The sequence below is a fragment of the Centruroides vittatus genome, unplaced genomic scaffold (genome assembly GCF_030686945.1).
Source record: "Centruroides vittatus isolate TY-2023 unplaced genomic scaffold, ASM3068694v2 contig_1213, whole genome shotgun sequence".
Classification (NCBI taxonomy): domain Eukaryota; kingdom Metazoa; phylum Arthropoda; class Arachnida; order Scorpiones; family Buthidae; genus Centruroides; species Centruroides vittatus.
Window position 1 is genome coordinate 1020828 of NW_027120776.1, and position 19156 is coordinate 1039983.

At 30.6% G+C, this 19156-nt stretch overlaps 1 protein-coding gene across 2 annotated transcripts in view; it reads right to left on the reverse strand.

Moving 5' to 3' along the window:
- LOC136986267 (serrate RNA effector molecule homolog) overlaps positions 1–18221 on the reverse strand; it is a 52675-nt gene extending 34454 nt beyond the window's left edge. The window contains exon 1 of one of the 2 annotated variants that reach the window (XM_067283770.1): positions 18085–18221. In XM_067283770.1, the coding sequence (XP_067139871.1) occupies positions 18085–18141 (57 nt within the window). In that variant the 5' untranslated portion in view covers positions 18142–18221. The remainder of the gene's footprint in view (positions 1–18084) is intronic. The other variant, XM_067283764.1, reaches the window with a different exon arrangement.
- Positions 18222–19156: the final 935 nt, after the last annotated feature.

Consider the following 19156-nt stretch of genomic DNA (forward strand, 5'->3'; position numbering starts at 1 on the left):
ACTGCTTCTTCTTGTTTTGCACAATTACTTAAGCTTAGATTTAATTTGATTAAAATTATAAGAAAGACAGCCTTTATTTATGCATGTTTAGAAATTAATTAGATAAGTTTAAGGGAAGGAACTCCAAAATTAGTCTGATAGAAATATTACAAATTAGAATTATTTCTTCTAGGAATAATTATTGTACCATAATCATGGTTACTAATTACAAACAAAATATAATGTAAGATATTTAAACAAAGAAGTCACTAACTGGTATCCACAGACACAAAGAGGAAACCTGGCAGGCATCCAGATAGATGGGAAAACCCAATCATCAGAACTTTGGTATGTACTGGAGGAGGAGAAAAAAAAAAGCTAGGGACAGAGAGTGCTGGCATCTCCAAACGCTGCAGATTCAGAACTATTCTACTGACATTAAAAGTCTATCAAAGTAATTAAAATAAATAAAAAGCTAGCATAGCAACGTACGATAAAAATTACGACATTAATGTTCCAAATGAAGTTCTTGTTTGAGACTGGAGGAAAATGTGTGAAGATATTTTTTTGTGAAAATAATAAATAGTAAATATCATAAAAATGCATACAGTATTACTATAATATGCATCTAAAATAACATATGATAATATTTGTTCAACATAAATAGCTTTTAATTTAAATCTTTGAAAACAGAAAAATCTCTCTAACTCAATATAACCTTATTAGGATCAATAACATGCTGTGTTGACAATACAATTAATGTCATATATTTGTTAATGCAGACGTGCCAGTGTATGCATGTAGGTTGCGTGCGTGTTGCGCATACGTGAAACCTTGTTCGGTTTGTGAAGTCCGTGATATTGAGGTATGCCTGTGAGATAATTAATTAGCTTGTATCTTTTTAAAGTATAGCCTGATTTAAAATATTGTATGTAAAAATCCTTATTTTTAACTAATTTTAGTTGACCGAGGAGGGACGTATTAAGCCCGAAACGCGAGATGTACACGCGTAACAACTAGAATAAAGATGAAAGGAAGCCAAGTGATCGTTAAATTGCGCTGCATTGTGTTTGAGAAACAATAGAAGTTTCAAAAAAAAAAATTCTGTTTATATGCAACTAATCATAAAGACAAGATCAACATTCAAATTGCTTAAATGCTGCACTGTTATAAATAATAACAGTGCAGTATGTAATTCAAAAAAAGAAGAAAATGATTAAAAAAATATTAGGAAACTATTAATATTTGGTGGAATCAAGATCAACATATCTTTATCACAAGCTTGATACCGTGGCATGAGTTTTGTATCAGTTATTTGAAGAAAAAGAATGATTCCACCAAATAATAATAGTTTCCTAGTGATTTTTTTTAAAGTATTTTTCTTCCTTTTTGCAACAAACTTCACAGATAGCTACAGATTCTTGCATGCATAGTGTGGGTGATTACATTAAACTTCAAAACACTCATAACTTCTAATAAGTACATCTTTTGAAAAAATGTTCTACATAAAAGTTTCTATTCTAAAAGTTACAATTCTAAATCAGAAACTGTTTTTTTTTTTTTTTATTTAGAATCATAATATGTAATAAAAAAGTGAAGAAAATGAAGTTGACTCCATTTTCACTGATTGTAGCATCATCTATGATGAAACCAATAGCCCCAATATGTATTTCGTCATATATTTTACAAAGACAACAATGGGTTTGATTACAGATGTATATTAATAGCAATCTTTCTGCACAAGAAAGTTCTACATTAGATCTCACCTGGATCTGAGATGAAAAGAACAAATAATCTGATATAATCAAAGTCCTGTAGCTAATCCTGTTAGTCAATAAAAGAAAATATTGGAATTGAAAAATCCAAGGACAGCTGTTCTTGAAGAGTTTTAGCAAACTGACTGCTATATAAATGCAAGGAATCGTCAGTCAGTATTAGTCAATCATTTATTCTGACCGATTTTTTTTTAATTCCGAATTTCTGGCCTTCAGTCAAGGCTGCCAATAGTGTGCATTTTAGTTTCCCTTTTGGTCAACAATTCTATTGATTGTAATTATTCCTAGTTAAAGGAAAGAACAATGAAATGACATTGTTATCATATGAGACAATCACAGTAACAATAAAAATGTTTTTACTAACAAGGAAATTAGGCTTAAGTTGAGAGGTTTTTGCTGTTGACTGGTTTATAGAAAAATTAGACTAGTACAGTGGAGTCCTGGAAACTCGACTCTCGATAACTCAACATTCAGTTGTGTTATTCAAAAAAAAAAAAAGTTATCTGATTTTTACCACTATAACTTGACACTAGGATCAAATAAGTTAGCATTCTTCACTGGTAACACTTCATAATAGCATAAATTCCACATGTCCAACAAAGAATATTGTCTTTTGTCCAAGGTGCCACTGCAAAACACTAAGATGCAAATGTCACTAACTTGAGAGTAGCCACTGAATACCAATATTTTTTAAATTAAAATTTAACTACAGATAGATATACTCACTATTGCTACATAATTAATACATATATCATTAAAAAATATGTAGAAAAGACTAAAATGTCTTGATCTATTCTATGTATTTTTTAATGTGTTAATTTGTCAGCCATTTTTTGAAATAAATATATCAACTAGCAGGTAGGCCTGGCGTTGCTCAGGCAAAAGTAACGATAGCGAAGATTAATTAAGATTATTACGTTATAGTCAACCTTACCCATCTTCACAGAATGCAAAAATTAGGTCTCCCTGTTTCCAGACTAATTAGAAAGTTTTTAGATGGGTCTAAAAATATGTTCGACTTCCCGCAAAAACGAAAAAAAACTGCATCTGCATCTTGCACGTCATTTTCTCTTAACATTTCCATTGTTACGTAACATTTCCATTGTTGATGGAAGTGCTAAACCTTAATCCTGTCCCTCTCCCCCATGGGGAGGAATTTCGAAAAATCCCTTCTTAGTGTGCATTCTTGTGACGTACCCCAACTGTGTACCAAATTTCAACTTTCAACTCCTAACCGTTTAGTCTCTGCGCTGATTATTATTATCATTATCATCATCATCATCATCATCATCATCATCTCGTCTCGATTATATATATAGATTTGCACATATAATACCTTTACAAAAATTCCACTATTTAAACTAGCATCATCACTATGCTGTAAAACTAATTTTTGATAACTCGACACCACCTCAGTCCATATTAAGTTGAGTTTGCAGGACTCTACTGTAATGCATTTAACATCTGAGTTCTTACAAGTACTATTTATTGTAATTTATTAAAAATGTTATTTATTATTGAATAAAATATTATCATACCACACATTTAATCTAAAGTTGAATTACCATTGTGTATAAGTAAAAACTAGATAAATAGTATGGACAAATTAATGTTAATTGGTATCAATTGAAAATGTTCCAATTTTGATTATAATAGTTATAATCAAACTTGGAACTACTATTTAATTAATATTCCTTTAAGACTAAACCAAACAATTGCTGTAATTAATTTTTTAGTGTTATATTAATACGTCAGGTTTTTGGACGTTTAAATATAATTCCTTTAATATATGGACATGTCAATCATTCCATAATTCACAGGATTGCCAAGCATTTTACTTTACTTTCCTGCTATTACTTTAATTGCTTTGATAAACCCACAAAATAATACTTTTTTTTTTTGGTGTGTGTATATAAATTTTCGATTTCACTTTCTCACGCGTGACTTTTGTTTTGCTAACGCATTATTTAGAGATAAATAAATTGATAAAACCATGAGTGATTTTCTGATGATAATGAATACAGACCGCCACCACCTAGCAATTGAAGTTTATAAAAATAAAGGAAAAATAGATGCAAAAAAAAAATTTAATTGAATAATTCTTGATGCAAACATGTCAGTGTATAAAATCAGTTAATTATAACTGTTACAAAGTTGTTGTAAGCAAGCCAGTGACATAATCTGTTTCAAATGAAACAAGCAGTCATTGGCTTGCTTATCCAGCTATATTAAAACTACTTTAAAGTCTATACTAGTAAACTCCACAATATAAATGTATCATCAGTTACAGTATATACTGTACATACGTATACATCAGGGGTAGGATTCCAACTTTGGTGCTATACTTCTATATACATTATATAAGGATCCATTATACAGAAGCTGCCATAAGGATCTAGAAGAGTCACAGATTGACTATCATCAGTATATAGTTTTTATTAAATTGTTTTTGCATCTTAAATGAGTGTATATTTAGGAAAGATACTTTTAAGATTTATTCTATACAATTAGATAAATATAAGTTAGATGGGAAACCTACAATTATTATTTAATATTTTTTAAATATTAATACTATAGTTTTTCAATTTCAAAACAAGTAAGTTTGGAATCTAATGTTAGGAAATTTTTATGCAGGAAATTCAGATTTTAAAATAATTACTATTATTACATTTTGTTAAACAACAACTCAGAAAAACAATACAAATGTTACAAAATAAGTAATGTTCAACAGCTCCTAAAGCATTTTAAATATTGAGTTTAAACGCTTGTTATCAGAAAACTCTTTTAAACTGAAATTGTTAAAAGGTGTAGCCAAAAATGTCTAATGACTGCCGAGTAAAATGACTGCAAATGTAAAATTATCTCCATTTCAGACAAGTAAAAACAGATAAAATTCTGTCTTAAATTCACTTTTACATTATAATTCTGTAATTTTATTTTTCTCTTTTGTATAATTCAAATCATTAAAACAAAAGTACACCCAATTCTATTTTTAAGTGGAATTTTTTACATAATTTTGATTGAACGCATTGATAAAAATTAAAACAAGTATCGAAATGGCAAGGAAGACATTTACAAAAATAAAAGATCTTTGTGATAATGGCTTTTGTTAAAAAATTATAAAAAAAATGGCAACATATTAGCGAGGTTGAGGCCGAAGTTTTAAACGCAAAAACATGTACGTGGGACATTTGGCGCCACTTTCCCGTAAGCCTAGAAGTTCGACAATGGCGTTTGGAAAGTCAGTGGAATCATGCTCGACACTCCAAATGCCATTGACAAACTTCTAGGCTTACAGGAAAGCGGCGCCGAACGTCCGATGTACACGTTTTCGCGTTTAAAACTTCGGCTTCAACCTCGCTATTATGTTTGGCCAGTTTTATTATATGGGGTAGAAGCATGGATCCCGAAGGCTAAATTGATAAAACAATTAGAAGTGTTTGAAATATGGATTCACTGGAGATGCTAAAGATCAGTTGGACTGACAATATTACAAATAAGATATTACTTTAGAAAACAGACTCAATGAAGGAACAACTGTTAACCTATATAAAACCTTGTAAATCATCATACTTTGGATATGTAATCAGAGGAAGCAAGTATGAATTATTACAGATCATCATAATGGGTAAAATTGACAGAAAAAGGAAATATAAGACCTAGGATGTTGTAGATTGATAAAATATGCAAATGGACAGAATATGAAGCGTGTAAATATGCTTCTTGATATTTTCACAAATTTATTATAAAAATTTTTTATGATAAGAAAGTATATCTTCACTTGAACGTTCATTACCAAACTAAATTCAATTTTTTAAATTATTGTTGTACAAGTATTAGATAATTCTTGAAAATTCCATAATCCTGATCTGTAGATGTATAGGAACTCTACCGATAATTCAATGATCTACAATGTAGGGTTTAATTATATTTAGTTTGGTTGATTACATGCATGCATTTTGGGCTGTAAAATGTAAGTCAGCCCGAAATGCATCTATTAACGTACGAAATCAACCAAAATAAATATAGTTAAACCATGTGTTTTGGATCGTTAAATGAACAATAGAATTTCTATACACCTGCAGATGCGGGATTATGGAATTTTGAAGAATTATCTAATTGAAATATAGTAATTGATCTCAACAACAAAGGAAGATTTTTACACTCAAACAAATTTAAATAACAAACTATTATAATATAGTTCAGCAGGAAAGATGCCTATAATTCTGTAACACAAGTATGCATTCTCACTAATTAGTGTTACCACCCATCCGGTTTTCACCTGGACAGTCTGGAAATTGACTCACTGTCCGGGTGAACTATTAATTTTGTCCGGGAATTTTGTAGAAATTGTGAAATTATGATGAAACAAAGTTCTTGCAAATATTGTTATAAATTTACACCATTTGAACAACAAAAGACCTCACACTCACTGAAACTCATCTGCCATGTTACTCTGTTTATGCTGACGTGTGACTCCTATGTAAGTCCTTAATCCCTAACTGTAACTGATTTAGCACATTGTCATGTACATTATTCTTCACATTGTAAAATGACATTGCGCACACGTCAGGAACTTCTATTTGAACAAACCTGACCTGCCGTCCGGGTCAGCAATTTTGTAAAGGTGGCAACACTATCATTAATCCATAAAAATATTTAAAAATGAATAACAATAAATTTTATATAATCATGAGTTATGCTCCAATATAGTAATTTATGCATGATACCACATACTTTACCCTCGTTAACTGTCTGATTTGTGGAAATTTCTCAAGTCATTAAATTTTTAATTTGATTTCTAGTTTCTAACAAAAACTAATTTACATGTGCTGTGCAAAGATGACAAACACTCAAATGACCATGAAACACAGCAAATATTTAGTAACTGAAATGTTTACGGACATTTTTAACAACCTTCTTCAAGTAGAATATGTAATGGAACGCCACAATGGTAGTTTGGATAATTATATTCTACAATACAGATTCAAATTTTTATGTGAAAATATCGCAAAATAAATGTATAAATTTGAATATATTCAAAAATGATAATATGTAAATGAAATAAAATAAAAGGAATACAAAAATTTAAAAGTATAAATACATTACATACAAAATACCATTAAAACAATGAACACAAATCTATTAAAACAAATAACGTAAACAATCTGTGCTGTAGCCATCATAAAGCTTCATGTCATTTACATAGGGATATTCAAAAAACGACCTCAAAGCTGCCGACAGAGGGTTAATGTCCTTGTAATTGATAGAATATCCCATACACATCGCTTTATAAATATGAAATGCTTCTGTATACAGTATGTGTTGGCAATTCCCTATTTTTTGGACAATTCAAGCTCAGTCCATTCAACACTTATAGAACCTTGATTGGCAATAGCATACACTGATAAGGTGGTAGCTAGGTTACATTTCCTTATGTCATCCTGGCCTCTTAAGTGTTGTTGTTTGGATCTCAGGGTGACTCCAACATAGTAAAAATCGGGCGCAAGCCTGATTTATTAATGGCATGTGTAAATGCCAGTCCAGAGCCATGTTTGGACCAGTGCCATGTTTAGAGGATCCTTGTTTTTCAAATAATGGATATTTTCCTGGAAGCACCAGAAATCCATTGTTTGTGATATAATGGATTTTCGGAACAACGGATGATTTTTGGTGCCCCGAGCAATCCGTTAAAATGAGATTCTACTTATATTATTTCAGACGACATTCTAATCTCAGACATTTGGAAACCTTCAGGGTCAGCTTAAGCCATTAATTTTAGGGACAGCAATACCTTGTCAATGGTTCCATGGTTAAATACATCATCTAAACCTGAAGACAGCTGTTTAAGATGACCAAAAGAGTTTGTTTTTACATTAAAATACAAGCTTAAAGTGATGGATTTTTGGTTTATTGGTGTGTTTAATAGAGACATCTAGATCTATGTGATAGTAAAACTGAGAATCTGAGTGTATTAGTTTTTTGTATTGCTGTTATAACAAAAAAATATGCAGTCTACTGATTCCACTATTTAAAATAGACATTTACATAATAAAATACCAATTTTTTTGTAGTTTTCTGTATAAAATTATATGTATTCAAGAAGTGCTCTACTTAAGCCAATTTCCTTATTAGTTTATGACGACATGTGGTCACTATAAAATCTGACAATTTAGAATCTACTGACAAAACTAAATTTTGTGATACATACAGTGGTTAAAAATATACATAAATTAAGCACCAATTTCTTAATTATATCAAATTTATCCAAGCATTTTTTTAAATTAAATAATTATTTCCAGCTTATTAAAAAGTTTTACACATTAATAAAGCAATATTATCAAATTATGAAACAAGGAAATATAAAAAATGTATCAATTATTACGTGTAAAAGTCTAATTACAAAATCTCAATTATTTTTGAATTTACAAAAAATGATCAAGATCCACAAAATCAGAAATGGCAAAAAATAGCCTGTTATAATAAATTAAAAAAAAAGCTAACAAAAAAGTGCTTTTACGGAGTCTAACTTATAAATAACATAACATGCTATTCATTTAATGTGCCGTATTTTACGGACTATAAGACGCTACGGACTATAAGACGTGCCTAAATTTTGGAGGCAATTTTTCGAAGAAAAAAGTGCGTCTTATAGTCCGTAAAATACGGTAATAAATATTAAATTTAAAAATTAATGATTATTATATCATATTTACATATTATTTTTATTCAAACTTTATGTAATTTTGAGCAACAAATTTATTACATTCTATCTCTAAGCAATTGTGTTCCATTATAAATACTATGACTGATTTTTTTTTTAATAGTCTAAGTAAAGCACTATGTTATAAAATCAGAAATTTTCAACATCTAGTAATGTGATTGCAATAAAACATGTATATACACACATTGCAAATATATTGACAGCAAAAAATTCCAATATTTTTGTTTGTGTTTCATTGTAATAAAAATCTTTTCATATCATTAATTAAATATCATCATTACTAAAGTCAAATTAAGTAGTTATTAAACTGAAATGTTTAACTTTTTATGCATATAAAAATTCTTTAATAGTACTTTATTGTTTATTCTCCTTGTGTGCCACTTCCCCTGTCAACTTCTGTTACGGACTTCTCGGCAGAAAGCTTTATCTGAAGGCTGCACTTGATTCTGAGTGTAACATTCGGCCGAAGTGCTCATTGGATCTTACATCTTGACCATTTCTTCTCCATCTTGAAGGAAGTAAAAGTGGTCAGGTTATCTGTAGCGACCATTATAGTTCTTTAGACAAACCGTGCATCACTGCTGCCTTCCCGTATATAGTGATATTCAACAATGGATGTGGATTGATCTAGTGATACTATGCTAGTTTTTATTTTATAGCGATTTCATGTCTGTGTTGGCATCTGCATTTTTTGTATTGATACAAAACCTGTACCAAAGGTTTGTATTTGTTATTCCGAAGATTGTTCTCTAATACTATATTACTTTTTAAATGCTGGAGGTAATGAATTTAGGCATAAATGGGAGTTGTTAAAGTTCCCTGAAAACAAATTTTTCACATGCTTGAAATATTCAGTAATTTGTAAATATAATTTAAATATATATAATGAGGTGAAAACATTTCTGAGAAAAAATAAGGACAAAATGAGGCAAAGTACAGTATATTTGATGGGACATGGGAAAAATTTGTTATGCTGCAATTTGTTAAAATGAGATTCTATTGTATTTTAAAATATAAAAATCTAAAAAGTGTTGCAGTATTCAGTCTCTCTACATTCTTCTATTTGTTCTTGTTGACATCCTCATTTGTTCACAGTTGGAGTCTATTGCTTTTAATTATATGAAAAGGATTACTGTTTGTTCCCTTCTACTTGAATTACTGTAATTGTATTCTTTGTGCCTATATCACAGTTTGTGTTATAAAACTAAATAGTTTGTATATTTTATACTATATTTGAAGAACGATCATATCAAGGATAAGGTAATGACTCTTGGTTCTACGCTTACTGACTTCATATAATAATTACCAACAACAAAGTACAGTATATTCAGGCTCCTTGACAGTTTGTATTGGACCTGGAAGTAGTGCATACCCCCTTTTGTCCTTTTGCAGTACTCCTTTCCGATGTTTTGTTTAGAATAATTGAAATACATAGAATGTTTCATTATTAATGAAAAGCAGTCTTAAAGATTTTGTTTTCTGTTAGTAAAAGTTTTATAGTAATAGGAACCAAAATGGATCCCGTAAGTTTTTTCTGGGCTTGGGGAAAAATTTCCAGCTTCCCTTTCTTGACAGCCCTGCAAACTTTTGATGTTTTGAATTAAAATAGATTATGATTATCAAGTGTATTAGTGAATATTTTTATCATATATTATATACTACTAAATAGTATTGTAAACAGAAGACAGTCAATTATTTTAATCATCTGCATCAAAGTTTAAATTTGTTGATTGATGAAAAATTCAGAAACTATTCATTACAGATATACATTTATTAAATATATATACTATCTATATTCTTGAACAAGTATACATATATAACAATAAGATATTATATATGTATATTTTTTTCGTATGAATGATTTATTATTTTTAAAATTTTTTAAGTTCTAAAGCTATGAAATAAATGCTTATATACGAATAAATTTCTTACAATTTGATTCCTGCTGTATACAGTTTACATATGATTTATCATATGCACGTATGGTATAATATATAATCATGTAACACAAGTTTCCATAGAATAAAGAATAGAGATATCAAGAGACTCAATAATTTAAAGTACAGGTATTTTTTACATAGAGGGGATTAAAAAAGAATTTCCATTGTTTTGAATAATGAATATTTTCCTGGATGGGCAGGAAATCTGTTGTCTGTGATGTAATGGGTTCTCAGAACAATGGACGATTTTCAGCAGCCTGAGTAAAGCTGGGATCACACTTACAGAAAAACACTATTGAAAATGTAAACTAAAAGCCAAATCCAGAAAAATTTTACGTCCCTCGCGAAAAATTTCTGGAAAATCGAGTCGAGAGGTGCTTGGTGGAAATTTTTTCTGGTCAGGTAAAATGTAGATGTTGACTAATCAGATCCCTGGGAGCGATGACATGTTTACAATGTCACTGACATAGCTGCCATGATGTCCGAGGCCGAAAATGAGAAACTGTGTGAGCTGCCAAGCTGCCATTTTGACACCTCCGCTGATAGTTTGCATCGCTGCTTCAAAATTATGGAAGCTCAAAAAGATAAGAAGTCAAATGAGAACCATGTAAGAATCTATGTTTAGCTTGAATTGGATCCACCCACTTTAAGTGCATGAAAATGTAATTTTTTATTTTTTTAATGTAGAATACTAGACTGTTATGTATGTTTATGGATGATATAACCGTGATAAGAAAAATTTATGCCTTTATATGCACTGAAGAGGGGTTGGGAGTGTAAACCAACCCAAAATGCATTTGTAATCCAATTTTTAAAATAAAGATGGATAGTCTACCGAACAAGTTTTTGGATTAAAGAGACGTTTATATACAAGAACCAATAGACAGCAACCATATTACAGTGTAAATAAACGTTTGCAGTCCAAATATCCGAAAACCAGGAGGCATTCTGGCTGTAGTTTGGGGATCCTACAGTACTTGAAGTTGAAGACAATGCACAAAAGTGTTGTCTTTTTTCAAGAATTGCAGAATAAAAGAGAAATCTTTGACTAAAAGCTTTTTAATGCACCTCAACTCCACCATGCAATAGTTTTATGGGCTATGAAAGCATTTCAAAAAGTGCAACAAATCACATATTTGACTTGAGCTATTACTTTTACTTTCGATCTTACAGTACAAGCAACATTATAATGTAATGCACATGCATAATTTTAAAGTGACCGCACCTTGTAAACTATTTGGCACAAAAAAGAAAATAATATTAGAGAAAAATCCTCAGACTTACGAGTACAATCATAAGGTACAGGTTTTTTATGTTTTTTACTGATACAAAAGAGGCACGGGACAACCTCAAGACATAATATTACAGTAAAAATTCGATATAAAGGACTTCAAATTTAACAGGCAAAAATTCTGTCCGTGTCTTAACACCCTGTTAACTTCAAAATGCTTTTTATATGTAATTAAATTAACATGTTTTTTTCAAATCCAAGAGTCATTTCTTATAAAGTGTATTTTCCAAAGAATGTTTATTTGTTTTGATTTAGATCACTGTTTCTCAATGGGGATGATATCGCCCCATGTGGGCATTTTTTCACATTGGGGCGATTAGTAAGAATTTATATTTTGGGGATGAAAAACAATTTTCTGGACGATAAAGTAAAACGTTATATTAACATAGATATTTTATTTGTTATATTGTACAATAATTAAACAAATAACATTATACTAGTCATTAGTCTATTCAATGCAATACGAATTTGGCATTAGCCTCGGCCCTCAGCATCGGAATTTTGAAGCTCGCAGCAGGGATTCATTGCAAATAATGCTGTCATCACATTTTTCGAAGTGAAGGGGCGATACTATGTAACGGTTTTATTGGAGGGAGCGACGATTCGTTAGAGGTTGAGAAACACTGAGTTAGATCATGCACTTGTTTACTACACTTTCAGAACTACAGTAAGTACATAAGCAATAATATATAAAAAACTTTTTTGCAACATAAACCTCTCATACTTAATTTTAATTACACAAATATATCTACATATGTGAAAACAGATAAAAAAAATTAGCAAATTAGTTAATTTAACACAAAGCATTTCAAAAACCTACTTTATTATATAACGGACTTTCGGCTTTAACGGACACCTCCTTGTCCCAATTAGCCCATTAATTTGAAGTTTTACTATATTGGCTATAAAACGAATGAAACGTTGTCATTTATATTTCTTAAATTTCTTCAAACTCATTTTGTTGTTACAAATAGCACAATATATTTCACAAATTACTTGATTTCATTTTTAAATATTTATTTAGGAACTTTAATTTTTTATTATAAGCTCGTTTAAAAAGTTTTACTTTCTCGGCAACAACAAATATTTACTGTATTAATGAGATTTACTGCAACGGCCAGAAAATAAATAATATACAGCAGTAAAAAGAAATTGATTTATTAAACTGAGATAATTTATTTAATTCTGTTAAGATATATTTTGGTGTGGCATGTTTAATAATAATCAGAAAAAAGTTTATCAATGAACATAAGCGTCAAATTGCAATTGAGTTTAGAAAATTGTTTTACTAAAATGTATTTACGCTATTCAAATACTGTTTGGTTATTATTATTAGAACAAAAGAACACGTCAAATAATCTACAGAAGTTGTATATTCATTGGGATAAAATGATTATTAATACCGAAATGTATCACCATCAGTTCGAACAATCATTTTATCCCAATACACAGACAACTTTCATAGCTTATTTAACATATTTTTTCCTAATGATAATTATGGAATTATTAATCATTAAGATAAAATTTATTTTTATTTAGAAACAAACAAATTTTAATTAAATTTAGTTGTCCTTATTATAATTAGAGTTTTCTTTAGATCATACACGACAAAATAGTTAAGCTACAAATTTATCCACTTTAGATTTCACACATTCATAGCATTCATAGAAAAAGAATATAAGTACCAGTAAAGTATTGCACCAAGAGATACAACATAAAACCTCTACAAATGCAGGCATAGCATTTTTGAAACGTTCGGATCACCTTCATATCAAATACCATATTTACTCGCATATAAGACGAGGTTTTTATTCATTTTTCACTGGTTCAAAAACCTAGGTCATCCTATATGTACAAGCAAAGGATTCTTTGCGTTTTTGCAAATAATTTTGTGACCCGTGTATTCGCATTTTTTACCGGATGCTCGTCCTTTTGTATTTAAAAACAAAAGTATTTTATCTGGGTCGTTTGAATCGTTCTTGTGTATTGTCAGGAGTAAAGATGAATAGCAATAGGAATAGCAAAGCTTTTAAATTGAATTCCAAATTGAAATTCCAAAATCACACGGGAGCCCAATATAAGTTTTAATCCGTTCCCACGTGAAAACGGACGATTGTTCGGAAATCAGAGTCCGGAGAAACTCGTAAGTGTAATAGACAGAGAGGGGATTCGACTGTTAAGAATTGGCGAAAAAAGGTTCCTGATAAATTATGTTGTCGATAAAGACACCAACCAATGCCGAATTATCGGGCTAGAAAACGGCTATAGCAATATTAAAATTTGGCATTGGTTGGTGTCTTTATGTATAACGGGTTAGTTGTTTATTTATATGTTGTCGATTTTACAAGATTTTATCCTTACAGTTTAAAATGCCAGTAATTTTTGCGGGACAATGTGTGCATTTATGTTTGTTTGATATTTTATTTGCTATTAAACGAAATAAAATTAAAATTGTATTAATAAACCTAATTTTGAACTTTAAAGTTACACCCCGTCCTATATGCGAGTAAATACGGTATACAAGATCAAAATTACCAGATTAAATCAACTAATTTTTCTAGCTAACAAATTAGGGATACATTGTAAACAAAGCAGGTCGCAATCTGTTAGTTTAATATGATGATTTTTTTTTAATTTCATTAATTTAGAAAAATCTAGGAAATAACAGCCCAGGAAAGAATATCTCAGCAACATGGATAACAGTTATACAAGCTCTTCATTTATGAAAGACAACTTAATGAATATATAATCTATTCTAATGCCGTGATAATTAATAAATTAATATTAATTTAAAGATTCATTTTATCTGTTACGTGAACTAATCATAAATAAATTCAGAGGATTTGCTTGATACATAAAATAACTCCCGCATTAACTTTTCCACCGAAAATTGATTTCCTGTAGTTCGTATACTTATTATCCTAGTACATTCGGGTACCTACAATGCATCTTTAAGGCCATTAACAGTCAAAATTATCAATTATCAAATATAATTAATTCAGTTGTAAACAGATTTACCCTTAAAGTGCAAGCTTGAGTGACTATGCAATAAATTTTAGAAATACCATATAAATTTTTGAGCATATAATTTTAGTTTAATTACAAAATTTGCTCGTTTTCTATTCAAATTTTATTTTTTTGCTACATAACAAGGTATGTTAAGTAAATAAAATGCAAATTCGACATGTTGACAAGAAAAATAAAGAAGTATGAATTGTATATATGTATTAAAAACAAGTTTAACATGGAACTGGATATAATTAAATCGGGTCAGAGAATACATTATATTCAATATATTATACATTTTCATTATTTTAGAGCCGACTTTAGATTAAAAAATAAAAATACATTCCTATATGAAAACGTGGCATCTAGGGAGCAGAGGATGTCATTGGCATAAATAAAGGAATGAAAAATCTAGTATCACATCCCGGATCATTCCACTTGCTTATTTGAAAATACAGTGAATATCTAATATATAAAAAGTTCCAAATATTCTCAAATATTCCAAAGAAAAATCTAGTACTCATTGAACTAACTTACACTTCACTGCAAAACATCTGAACCATTTCAACACCAGCCTTATGTTAAATAATCAAATCATAGATTAGCGTTAAATGCATTACATTCACACTACTTTAAGAACGGATGTTCCTATGATATAATATGCTCTACGACAGAGACGGCAAATCCATGGTACACGGCATAAACAATTTCGTTAATTTTTTACTGTCTAAATTTCAATTCTCTTTGAAATTATGGTTTTATACTCAGTTCAGTATATCATCATCCTTTTCTTGATCAATTGTTTTTATTTATTGTAATTAAAATATATTCACTTCATTTTTTAAGAACAGAGTTGAAATTCTTAAGCTTTTGAAATTCCTTCATTTTCCAAAAGATAAATATCTCTATTTCTGCCTTAGAGATGGAAAAATTTAGCTTAATCCCTGTTAGTAAAGATATAATAAATTCATAAAGTATCTTTAGTACTAAACTAAAATTATCCACATTTGCCAGATATAATCATTCACTTTTATAACCACTTAGGAGGAGGTTTTTGGACGAATAAAATGAAACGTTGTGTCCTTCGGATCTGACATTCACTCGAGTTCAAGAATTACTCGGAAGACTGTTTTATCCCTGGATATTTTATTTAAATGCAAAAATATCTTGGATCTTCTGAGTAATTCTTGAACTCGGGTGAATGTCAGATTCAAAGGACGTAACGTTTCATTTTATTCGTCCAAAAACCTCCTCCTTAGTGGTTATAAAAGTGAATAAAGTATTTATTTTTTCTTAAGTTATTAATATGTTCCAATTATGATATAGCATTTGCTCTCAAACTAAACAAATATTTTGGCAGTTAAATATATTCGGTTCTTCAGAAATATCATGATATTTAGATAAATGGAATGAGCATTGCAGATTCAATTCTATCCCATTTCATACTTTTTCTACATTTTTCTAAATTAATTAACCAAGCTAAAATTTATTAAATCATTAAATCTGCAAATAGCAACAATGTAACTAGCTATCTGCATATCTAAAGTTAGCGTTAAATGCATTACATTTGTTGAATTCATCTTATTTAATTGGTGCATTACCTGAAGACAAATGCGACGACTTGTCATTTTATTTACTTGTATCTTATATTTATGTAAAAATGTACACATGATTTACATACCATTTATTTTGATAATGTCAATACAAATACCGTTTAAATGATCAACTTTGTGGATAAATAAGATGAAAAAACTTTTATTTGGACTTCATTCTTTGATAAAAAGGTGAATTTGCATACATTACACACATTTGGGTCCTGTGCTACTAACTCTCAAATGAACAAAAATGGACTGAAGTTGTGTAGAAATTCAAGGTTATTCAATCTTCATCTTACAAAAACAACTAAACCACACAGCTACTACTACTGTATTTAAAAAATGCTTACCAACTAACCCACAGTCTATATATATATATTTTTTAATGAAAAACTTTAACCGTGATTTACTCGAGGGTCAGTAGCTTTATAGATAACCGGGTCCATTTACTCTCTTTTTAAATCGAACTGTTTTGGAAACAATTAAGATTTTCTATCCAGTTATTAACCACATTCGTAATATTCAAATTTACATATCAATTTAAGTCAATATTTTGGATATTATTTATGTATTAAACACATTATTATTTCACGAATGCTTTTAACTCAAAATGTCGCGCACTTAACCATAAACGCCGGGACGTCCGCCGACTTTAGACGTCGACAGACTTTTCGGTCGTTTAATTTTCTTCTATAATATTCAAGATATGTTTATTAAAAGAGAAAAATTATACATTTTGATTTTGTTTACATATACGCAGCAGTAAATCAATATAATTATCAATAAAAATAAGTAGTTTTCTTAATTCTAACTCGAAAAAACACCAACACAGCTCTTCTTTGTCGAAAATAGCTAATTCGGAGACCGAAAAGTATAACCTTATATATCGACAATTACGACGAGTCGTAAAAAGGGGAATACTCGCATATAATTTTTCTTCCTATCGGAATTATGCGAGCCAATTGAATTTTTCATCCGGTAAGCTCGGTAAGAACATGTGCGAAAGGATAATTAACAGATATTTTATTATGACTGGTGTGAGAGATGGCATCATCTGTAAGTGATGTGCACTTAGGGCAGACACAGCATCCATTACACGAGTTAACACAGACCGAACGTCTTTTAAAAAAATAGAAATATTTTTTTACGGGAACACAGATACGTATTTACGGAATGTCATTCAGTATATAACAGTTAAAATTCGCCATCGGTAACTGTCATATAATACCGCATAATAAACACGTCGACCACGCCGTGGATAATTGGTAGAAAATCCGCGAAAGACTAACAAATCGTCAATTTCCAAACAATAAACATCGATTCGATTACGGCGTAAGGGGGGAGAGGGAAGTATTTTCGAATATTTTTGGAAAATCAATGGTTTATAATGAGTTTTCATTCCGCCAGGCGGAGCCACCATTTTGAATTGTGAAGTTGGCGCTCTCGGCGCCCGCCATAATGTCATCTCGAATGGAAAATTCGACTTGCAAACTAACCGTAACGGTTACCTAACGGCGGGCGATGCGCGGCCGGTAAAAGGCGGGAAAAAAAGACGGCGCCCGTTAATAAATAAACTATTATATATATAAATATAAAATGGTGGGATATTAGAGAAGGTTAGGCGTTAAAAAACGTCGAAACCTTTTGTGGATAGAGAAGGTGCGCAGAAGCGCTAAAGGTAACTATGGGGGTAATGGCCCTACTTCCACTCGATTAACGGCCAATATCCGTCTTAACTCGATCGGACAAACATCGGTATATACGCCGTTCCTACCTTTACAGTTGCCTGCATTGTCCCTTCGCGTTTCGGTTCAGATTTTTTTTCGGACATCAGTACGAATTATGTCGGAAAAACAGGGTTCGCCTATCTCCACCACTCGCCGGAGTTTGAAGGACGGCGTGGGTCACGTGACTTGGTTTTGAACGCCGCCACTGGGCTCGCCAGTGAAGCGGCGGCTTTGGCGGCAGTTCGAAATTTCTCCTACTTTATCCCCATTGTTTTCCTTCTTTCCCACCGTTTAACTAACCGCTATAGCTGCGGCTAACTTAATGACTTTATCGACTCTCCCCCTTCTTAATTTTAACTCCGTTCCTTCCCCGCTTCTTTGCGGTGGTTACCGCGTAATTTTAATTGAGGAGAGAAACCTGGACGCGATTAAAAAAAATAAAAAAACATAAAAGGCAACCTTCTTTTATGGCCGATCCGTCGTTTTCACTTAATCCCATTTTTTTATATTTATTTTTTCAATTTTTCTCCCGCCATTTAAATATTTTAAAAATCGCTCAAATTAATATATAGACATATATATAACCTATATTTTAAATTTTACGCGTTAAAATCGCGCGTAATATATATTAAAGAAAATTCATTTTCTTATCTAGCAGCGGCTTTTCCTCGCATTCTTTGCCAATTTATATAATTAAAATCACCTTTACAACGTAACAAAGTTGATTACTATATACATTATTTCTCATAGACTTATTTCTATAACAATTGTTTAATGGCCATTGTATGTAAAATACGAGTCGTCTATCAATTATTGACTGGGCCCCTCTACACTTGACATATATAGCTTTTTTTTTAATCTACTTTAAATTACGTAAATTAATTTTCTGCCATTGTTAATTGATATTTTAATACACGGATACCGCCTGGACCCCGTGTATAAGTTCGTGGCTACAATTTTTCCTCTTGTAGGACTGGATGTTGACATTTTATTATAATATTAGTTATTAATAGTTAAATTATAATTTAACTTAAACATTAAACGAGTTTGAGTACTATCAACAGGTATTTAGCAAACCAATAATTATCTTGTAAAGTTTGTTTTAACTTGCCTGGACGT